The following is a 10,350-nucleotide window of genomic DNA, read 5'->3' as shown; positions in this document are numbered from 1 at the left end:
CGGTAAGTTATAGCTCACTGGCTTCTATTCTCGATTCACTGATAGACTAAATTGTGCCGATAAAAACTTCTTTCACACATTCGTTTAATTTTTAGGAGAACATATCTTTAGTTGAAAGGTATTTGCAAGTAATGTTGACAGTTTCATGACTTAAAAAATTGTTAGGGTGTAATTGAGGTGTGTTAAAAATATGACATTTCGCCATTGAAATGCTCTACACCGTTGTTTGAGTATTCCTAGTTACTTCCTCAAAAACATCTTTCACATGTACCTTTAATTCATATGAGGGGAATATACTATTGGGTGAAATGTGTTTGCAAGCAATAGTGATAATTTCATAATCTAAAACAAAATGTTAAGGTGTATTTGAGGTGTGAGAAAAATATGACATATTGCCGATCTAATCTGATTCGCCATTGATGCTTGAGGGTTATAGTTCCATAACTTCTTTCTTTCTTGTTGATCTTTTTATTTGACAAAACTGGAAAGGTATTTTAGAAAGCTTTGTGGGAGTTTTACACTTTATTTTTGAGGGCAGTGTGACAGTGTCAGTTAACATTTTGTTCATGTTCATTCCATTCCCCACGTGCAAAAAGATATCTGAATTAATTATTAATGTAAACAGAAATGTTTCAAAGTAGATTTTTTAAAAGGACAGCTGATGTTAACACGTGCTCTCGCGATACTTTTGCGTTCTTTAACATGTTTTGGGAGGGAAGGCCGCAGTGTATCATTTATTCTTTCATTCATTCACATGTACTTCTTTCGCTTATTCTGTTTCTTTATTTAGTTCATTCATTCACATAATTCTTGCTCTTGATTGTTAGTATAATTCATTCACTCACTGTAAAATTCCGACTGATGCAATAAACTGACCGATGTTCTGTTAAACCAGGGATAATCTACAGCGTATATACTCTATCTAGTCTCCCTGGTTAAACACAACTGAAGTTGCACTGGGAGCGAGCCAGGTCACTGTCAGCGTTGGAGCATGACGAGGCACAAGTTAATTAGTACAAATAGTAAAGAAAGCAAGGGAGTGACCTATCCGTTTTGTAGAGTATCCCTGTATTATCTGACGGGTGACAATGGGGCAAGGAATAGCCCATAAACGTTGTGACATACAATATACAAGAGGTTGTCATCCATATTATGTTTCCTTTAAAATCTTACCTTATTTCTTATTGTTTTATACAGACAGGCGATGTGCAGTACGATCGTGTTCCGTATCAATGTGAAATCCATCTTTTTAAGATCCGGACAAGATGGCGGAAGAAGTAAGTTCAGATAATGGGTCGGGTGTTATTTCGCTGACTTTATGATAAATCGGCCAGCGAAAGATTATCCGTTATTATCTATGTTATACGGTCGAGGGGGTGGGGGGTGGGGGGTGGGAGGAGGGAGACGTTATATGCCCTGTCCCTAATTACAAGTGCTTGTTTAATTCTGGTAACTTTTCAAGTAGCAAACTATCTGCGAAAAAACACGTGCCAAACCTGTGTTAGAACTGTTTGGTTTTGGTGCAAGCGTCAGCGCTAAGAGAATCTGTTACTTACTGAAACACAAACCAGAACAAATACAAAGAGCAACAGCTTGCGATATGGAGAGATGTACGAGACTAATGACACTACCGACCCTATCAACATTGCATACTGCAAAACGAGGAGCGAGTAAAGGGAGACAATCTGAATCTGTAAATTACTCCCCTTTGTCATAAACATGACGTCTTTACCTAATGTCGTGTAAGCTTCCATACATGTTATGAAGTGTTATCAGTTTTCTCTTATCATATAGACTCTGGGCCCATTCTAAAACCCTACGTGTTACATTAAGAAACTGACAATCAAATGCATATTGTTTGTCTTTTGTAACATGGTATGGACAGAGACATATACTATTATGACTCGCCTTACATTGTCGAAAATCCTAACATCAGGATACTTGATTTATGTATCCCAGTGTTAGGGTTTTTGATGATGTAAGGGGATGCATACATTATATATGTCTGGGTTTTTGATGATGTAAGGCAAAAGCGTTTTTTATCTTTAACATCATGTAAACTAAAGTTTTTATTGTATTGAGTGATAAAGGATATGTTCATATTGAACTAGTTACCAAACATGCCAACATAAAATGTTTAACTGAGTGCTGTGTTCATTCCAGGATTGTGATGCTCCTAAACAGATAGAGTTTGAGGACCTGACTGTCACAGTAGACTTTCATCCGTCGAAAGACATCATAGCAGTTGGCTGTATTGATGGTGAAGTTTCAATGTATGCACCAACTATTGTCAAAAACAAAGTGTAGAAACTGTTTCTGGCATTCTGTCAGAGATAAATGTGAGGAGGATTCTGGGACGTACTGGGGATCCTGTGCTTGTTGTAAAGTGACCTAAATAAGGATTGGGTGGTTACTACATGTGACATGGGCAGTTCTCTGTGAAGTGATTGTCATAGCCTTTGTTAAAGGATAGAGGCTGATTTGGTGCAGCCAGTATTTGTGCAACTGTACCATTGTTGGTAGTGTGTCAGTGTATCACACCTGTAGTTATTGTTTCTCTGGCTAGCATCCGCCTGTTTAACTGAGGAATGTTATTATCTTGCGATAGGGCTGCTGGTCTTGACTTTAAAACATGTAACACATAAAGAACCATTTCAGTAACCAGTCAGAGACATAACGTATGTGAGACGTGAGTGTGAGTGAACTAGGTTTTACACCCCAACCAGCAATATTCCAGCTATGTGGCATTGATTTGTAAATAATCAAGTCAGGCCAGACAAACCAGTGATCAACACCATTAGTGTCAGTCTACGCAGTTGGGATACAAAGACGTGTTAACCAAATCAGCGAGCCTGACCACCCGATCCGGTTTCATGGGGATGAAGGGACCCTTGTACAAACAAAAGAAACAGAAACAGATCTATTGTCATGTTCTCTTTTCAGTCGGGTGGTTGGGTAGCCCAGTGTAAGATAGATGTGGAAAATCTAGCCACAAAATCCACAAGACTGGCTGGTCAAATTTTTTACCAGTCTTGCCATAATCTAGTCTCTCCTCCACTTCCTTACTAAACTCGTTTGCAAGAAGGTAAGGCAGAGAACTCTGTTCTTTTAGCCAACATACTTCATCGATTTATTTGCAATTTTATCTGTTAGGTACACTGGTAGCCTAGTGGTTCAAGCGTTCGCTCGTTAGCCAGTCACAATGTGTGAAGTCCCTTTTCTGTTGCCTCTGGTTGCTAAAACCTAAAACTAAAGTGCCATAAAACTAAACTCACTCCTGTTTTCAGTCATTCCTACTCAACAAAGGAGTCTAACAAGCTGCTGAGGAAATTGTGTCACCACAAGAAGGCCTGCCGGTGCATCAAGTTCTCTCCTAGTGGAGACCGCCTACACACAGTGTCCAAGGACAAATCGTTATGGAGCATCGACACAGAAACAGGCAAAGTCAAGAAAAAAATCAAAAAAGCTCATGAGTAAGAAGGAGAGGTTTTCAATGGCCATAAAACTTATTGATGTGAGATTTAAAAGCTTTAACTTAAATTACTTGAAGTTGTCAAATTGTGTATTCAACTTGAAAAGTCAGATTTTACCAGTGAAGGTCCAGGTTGGAATAGTGGCCTTCAGTAACCGATGCTTGTTGTAAGAGGCGACTAACACGAATGGGTAGTTACTCACCACTGCCATAAAACTGGAATATTGTTCAAAGTGGCGTAAAACTAAACTCACTCAAGTCAGATTTCCTGTCCTATAAACATGATTATTAATATCATTCATATACATTTTCTGGTGCCCCCATCAACTGAGGTTTTCCTCCAGCAGTCTTGATATGCCTTGATATAACTGAATTTGATTTGGTGAAGTTTGAAACACAACTCACTAGCTCTCTTGCTCAGTTCACTGCTTTCATCTCTTCTCTTCTCTTTCTCCTCTTCTCTCCTCTTCTCATCGCTTCTTCGTATAATCTTGATGAGCATACTTTTATGTACTGTAGTCCCCAAGTCAATTATTTTCAGTGACCAGATGACCATTTCATATGAACCCTTTTTATGATTCTTCTTTGAAGTGTGTGTCTTTAGTTTGAACCAAGTTTATGGGTCAGTGTTTGTAATTTCAGAGCCTCAATCTACAGCCTAGTTGCAAGTGATGAGAACTTTATTGTGACAGGAGATGATGATGGAACTGTCAAGGTAGGAGAACCTGTACAAGGGTTACAGCAGAGATGCCAACCACTCCTATTTTGGAGGAGTAACCCCGATTTTCAGTTACAAAATCCACACTCTGATTTGTCTAGAAAAAACTCTGATTTTTTGGAACATACATATGTTTATGTATTTAGAATGTTGGAAAGAATTTTATTCAATAGCCATTGACATTTGTTTATTTGAGTTAAGTATTAACTGGTTAAGTATGACCAGAAATTGCATATTTCAGGCTAAATCTAACGATTTTCATAAAGGAGGCCCACCCAGACCGACACCGTCAAAAGGAGCTGAGTGCCCTCTTGTGCTCACCCCCAACTTGCAAATTCAGGGCTCAGCAATTGTTTTAGCAAGGCATGACTCCGCTTTCTTTCAATTCATGGTTGGCATCCCTGTTACAGACAGGATATTGTTTTTGTTTGTTTAGGATCATTATAGACCCATGAAGGTCTGGGGTAGAATAGGCCTACAGCAACCCATGATTGCTGTTAAATTTGGGTGGTCAGACTTGATGACTTGGTTCACACATATCATCGGTTCCCAATTGTGCACATTGATGCTTATGCTGTTGATCTCTGGATTGTGTGGTCCAGACTCGATTATTTACAGACCGCTGCCATATAGCTGGAATAAAGCTGAGTATGGCGCAAAACTAATCTCAGTCACTTTGAAAACAAAGTTCATGAGAAATACATTTTCTGTTGAAATTCTACATCTTGACGACATATTTTCATGGGCATTTTGCTTTTCACATATTTCCAAGAACATTTCTGAAGTTTTTGAAACCTGTAGATAATATGTATGAGATATGTCCTGTCTAGCAAAGGTTATGCTTTGTTTGGGCTCTCAAATAACACTTTTCGACTGGAATGTTGACATATTTACACGGTATATCCACGTAACAGTTTGCCTGGTCTTACCATGAAAGAGACTGAAGACGAGAAATGTGCAAATGAGTGAGCTTCTGTTGTTATGTATAATTTGAATATTTGGTACAGATATCTTTTGTTTTAAGTAACAAAACCTGAAGTTGTGTTTCTATTGTCTCTTTTGAGTTACTATGCAGTAGTGCTGTAGCGATGCATCAAACTATTGATGGATTTCAGTTGTAGAGCCTCGGATAGCAAGTAATCAATTGTAGAATCGAAAGCTATTCATGCATCGATAGTAAGTGTGGCTATCAGCAGTTTTAGTGATTTACTTCTTTTGATAAATGTACTGTGAAGAATACAGAAGTACTAGATTGCTTCACTTCGATTTAGGGATATCCGCTGATTTTACCTCTTAAACAAACTTAAACTGGCTTCCGTTTGACATTTTCAGATTGATAAGTGCAGTTTTCAGTGGATTTGCACTCAGAATTATTTTGCTCTGGTGTTGAATGGTTCAGGCTGTTTATCTTTGTAGAATAGATTCGTCATCCAGAACTGTGTTCCACGGGAGATATTAGCTTGTGTGAGATCAAACAATATCTCCTAGAAGATATTGTGTTGACAGTAGATTTTGTACAATGCCCTGACAATGCTATGACGTCATAAACATGATAACGTGCCAGTGCTATGATATAGCTGCACTGCAAGTCTTATGGAAGTAACGTGCTCAGAGATGCACATTTTTCATTGATGAAGAGTGATTTTTCTGTGAAAAATAGAATCTCAGTCTCATGTCTACTGATACCAATTATATCAACACTTCGTAGACACTGGGGTGAGATTCCCTATATATTATACACAGGAATATTAAGGATGGTGGCATCAGGATCCTGATTATCTGACTGTGTGTTCCAGGTTTGGGACATGAGGACAAAGACCTGCACATACGAGGTGAAGGAGAATGATGATTTTATCAGTGACATGATCATAGATGACCAGAGGAAGATTCTACTGGCTACCAGGTACCTTGGGGAGGGAGGGTGTGGATGTGGACTGTGTCTTTTTCTTCTAAGAGAGACTTGTGATGTAGACTGTGAGTGTCTTTGTTCAAAGGAGAGAGTTTTTTCTTCAGCAATATCTTGAAAAATTTTTGCAGGGGATTTTCCATTATTGATCACATGCAATCAAACCATGTTTTAGAATGTTTAATGTATACGAGAAAACACCCTCAGGATTTGTCTCCCCTTCTGATTTTACATTGTCTACCAAAACCTTGGAGTAGTGTTTCCTCTAACATATATACGATCAGTGACGGATAATTACAATGTAGATGGTTATTTAATGAAGCTACATGGCAATAACTGAAACATGTGTAAAATCAATTTAATCGTAGATAATTTTAACCCCACCACTATCTTGGGAAAACATTTGTATTTTGAGCTTAATCATGATCAATATTTTTCAATCAATTAAATGTTGATGTTCATATTTTGTTCAGAAAAGTAAAACCTTGGAAGCGGTCTTACTAACGAAAAGTAAAACCTGTCCCTCCAAAATATAAACCTCAAATGCGGGTTATTCTGGGAAAACAAGAGATGCACTAACCTATAGTGAGAAGCACACTTCAGGACTATATTTGTGGGTAACTCACCTGCTAGGACATCCTTATTAAGCTGATACAAAACTTTAGGCATAAAACTGCATCCACACACACTGTTCTGTCTGTTCCTTGTTTCCTCTTTTATCATTTCAAACCTGTAGGGTCACTTGCCAAAAACTGCAGTTTGGCATGGCACCAATTCAACTATATTATAGCATCCTGCAAATAGTCAACAGTATTAGAAACATTCCTGAGGATCTGAGATCTGAGGATGATGACCAACAATCATGCAAGAATGGTTATGTGAAAGCAACTGTTTCTCGATGCTCATGTTGTTGATCACTGTATTGTCTGGTCCAGACTCGATAATTTACAGACCGCTGCCATATAGCTGGAATATTGCTGACTGCGGCGTAAAACTAAACTAACTCACTCACTCACTCACTCACTCACTCACTCACTCACTCACTCACTCACTCACTCACTCACTCACTCACCCACTCACCCACTCACCCACTCACCCACTCACCCACCCACCCACCCACTATTTGGTTGGCAGCACCATTCCCATGGTTGTGTGTTTAAACAAATAATACCTGCATCATGCGATGGTTTCCTCCAGACAGACCTTCATCATGCCGGTTTAGATGAAACACAGGCCAGTCCACTGTTAAACCGTTGGATTCACTTGCTTTTGTCTAATGCGTCTCTCTCTTTATTGCAGTGGCGATGGTACATTGTCAGCGTTCAACATACGTAGGAAGAGAATGGATCTGCAATCGGAACTTTTTGATTCAGAGTTTCTTAGTTTGGCAGCAATGAAGGTACATTCACAGATATTTGGATTGCAGACTGATCCACTGGCGTAGCACTTCCAACTTGTTTCAGCAGGGCATGAACCTGTGGAGATAGAATCAGAATTGATCCTCATCAACCAAAGCTTGTTGTAAGAGTCGACTGATGAGATGAGGTGGTCTGGCATGCTGACTTGGTTGACACATAACATTGTATCACAGTTGTGTAGATTGATAATAATTGTGATAATCACTGGATTGTCTGGTCCAAGCTCAGGTTTTACACACCATATAGCTGTAATATGAGGTGGTCTGGCTTGCTGACTTGGTTGACACATAACATTGTATCACAGTTGTGTAGATTGATAATAATTGTGATAATCACTGGATTGTCTGGTCCAAGCTCAGGTTTTACACACCATATAGCTGTAATATGAGGTGGTCTGGCTTGCTGACTTGGTTGACACATAACATTGTATCACAGTTGTGTAGATTGATAATAATTGTGATAATCACTGGATTGTCTGGTCCAAGCTCAGGTTTTACAGACCATATGGCTGTAATATTGCTGGAATATTGATCAGCAACAAGAAAATCTTCCAGTCATGCAATGACATTTCCAAAAACATGAATCATTTCTCTAATTCAACTGTCCTGTCCCAATTTGTCAGAAATCTTGAGTGTATACATGTACTATGTGCAGTCAGTATCATAGCTTGTTCATAGCTTGTTGAATGTGAAGGTTGGGATTTCATATTCACAGAAATAATAAGTAACGATTTGAATTAAATATTCTCTGCAGGTGGGAATTGTACTGCACCTTGTAGTGTACCTGTATTGAGGGTGTGTCTGTTTCAGGGGGAGAAGAAGGTGGTGTGCGGTACTGGGGAGGGTGTCCTGAATATCTTCAACTGGGGGGAGTGGGGCAACATTAGTGACCGATTCCCCGGACATCCCATGTCTGTTGACTGTATGGTGCCCATCTCCAGGGATATTGTGTGTACTGGTTCTATAGACGGCATTATCAGGTATGGTATAAAAAGAAGAAATATATAATATCAATTTTGTTCAGAATATTGCATTATGCACTGGTTCTATAGACGGCATTATCAGGTATTGTATGTTACGTATTGGTTCTATAGACAGCATTTTCAGGTACGGTATAATACACACTCTTTCTAGAGATGGCATTATCAGGTATGGTATATTATACACTGTTTCTATAGACGTCTTTATCAGGTACGGTATGTTATGCACTGGTTCTATATACGGCATTATCAGGAACAATATATCATATACTGGTTCTATAGACAGCATTATCAGGTACAGTATGTGATGTAAGGTTATAGAGCTGGTATTGCCAGGTACAGCATGTTGAGATGAGTTTCTAAATTTAATAATGTTTTTTTTAATCAAAGTCAAATGTATTTCTTCTTCTGTCTCACTGTTAATATGCCTAGAAATGAAAACCAAATTGTCAGCAGTTAATGTACTCTCATTAAAATACAGTAAAATTTGTTCATAATGAACACAGTTCTAAATAACTGAGAGATATTGGTGTGGGCACTTGCTGTATATTTAACTGAAACTGTGTATAACAAACTCTGGGTATACCCTCCCAAAACTAGTGGTTTCTTTAAGTCTGTTACGACCCTAGTTTACTTCAGACATAAATTCTGTATAATACACCTGTGGTTTAAACCACCAGTTTTTCAGTTGTTTTTATCGTACAGTTATAAGATACAATTAAGCTAGCCTTGTAAGTAAATAGGGAAACTGAATTCTTCAACACTTCTGAAACATTCTTACCCTCAGGGCGGTGAATATTCTGCCAAATCGCTTTGTGGGCGTTGTCGGAGAGCATGAGAATTTTCCAGTGGAAGGATTGTGCCTGTCACATGACAAAACCTTGCTTGCTAGCTGCTCACATGACCAGAAGGTCAAGTTCTGGAACATTGAAGGACTTGAAAAAATAATTTTTAATGAAAGGAAGAAGGCGAAGAAATCCAACAAGAATAAACGCTTAAACTCCTCTAAACAGGACAATTTTTTCTCTGGTTTGATGGATGATGATAAAAAAGACAATGTTGGTGATACTGACACTGATGACGATGACGATGACGATGATGATGACAGTGATGAGGAGGAAGAGGATAGTGATTGATTAAACTGTTTTGTTTTGTTATGTGTATGGTTTGTTCTGTGTTGTGTATTTTTCTATCAAGAAAGGGCAGACTGATAGCCTAATTCAAACAGTCCTTTCCCCTTTGATAATATGAATTCCATTTCTGGTTTACACCCCCATGATGCAGCTGGAATATTGCTGGAGATTTGAGGATACTAAATGACCCCCTGTTTATATTTAATACCATTTTTATTAAAATGATTAATAAATGATTTGGTATCAAGCAAGAGAAAGATACTAAATCTTTCGCAAGTTTTATGAAAATGATGTTTCATGGAAGTGAGTTTAGTATTCTGTAATGACAACTTTCTGAGAGTCAAACAGGGTCACATACTGCAGTGACAGAGGTATTAGCATTGTGGCATCATCACTGTAAACCACTATGACGTCATAAATGTCTCATGATGTTATTACACAATGTTTAAATACATTGTAATAACATTGTAAACTCATGAAACGGCGATATCTACAACGGGAGTTTTTTTCAAAATTACCTGTGTTTAGAAGAACAACTAACTCAAGTTAAGGATGGTCATTGTTGACAGATGATTTAAGATGGTCATCATTGGAGGAAGTTAAGAATGATCATTGTTGGGTGAAGTAAGGATGGTGACAGTTGGGTGAAGTTATCAAAGTCCGTGGTTGGTTGACATTAATGATAGTCATCATTAGGTGAAGTTAATGATGTCATCATTAGGTG

The 10,350-nt window shown here is 38.4% G+C and overlaps 1 protein-coding gene across 1 annotated transcript; it reads left to right on the top strand.

The window, feature by feature from the left end:
• The first annotated feature begins 1,245 nt into the window (after nt 1-1,245).
• Nucleotides 1,246-9,654, top strand: LOC137272906 (WD repeat-containing protein 55-like). Its single transcript, XM_067805326.1, has 8 exons — nt 1,246-1,277; nt 2,164-2,273; nt 3,288-3,473; nt 4,115-4,187; nt 5,987-6,093; nt 7,396-7,495; nt 8,324-8,493; nt 9,281-9,654. The coding sequence occupies exons 1-8, from the start codon at nt 1,266-1,268 to the stop codon at nt 9,627-9,629; spliced, it is 1,107 nt and encodes a 368-aa protein (XP_067661427.1). The 5' UTR covers nt 1,246-1,265; the 3' UTR covers nt 9,630-9,654.
• Nucleotides 9,655-10,350: the final 696 nt, after the last annotated feature.

The sequence above is a fragment of the Haliotis asinina genome, chromosome 2, assembly GCF_037392515.1.
Source record: "Haliotis asinina isolate JCU_RB_2024 chromosome 2, JCU_Hal_asi_v2, whole genome shotgun sequence".
NCBI classification, from domain to species: Eukaryota; Metazoa; Mollusca; class Gastropoda; order Lepetellida; family Haliotidae; genus Haliotis; species Haliotis asinina.
This window is presented reverse-complemented; position numbering and strand designations above follow the sequence as displayed.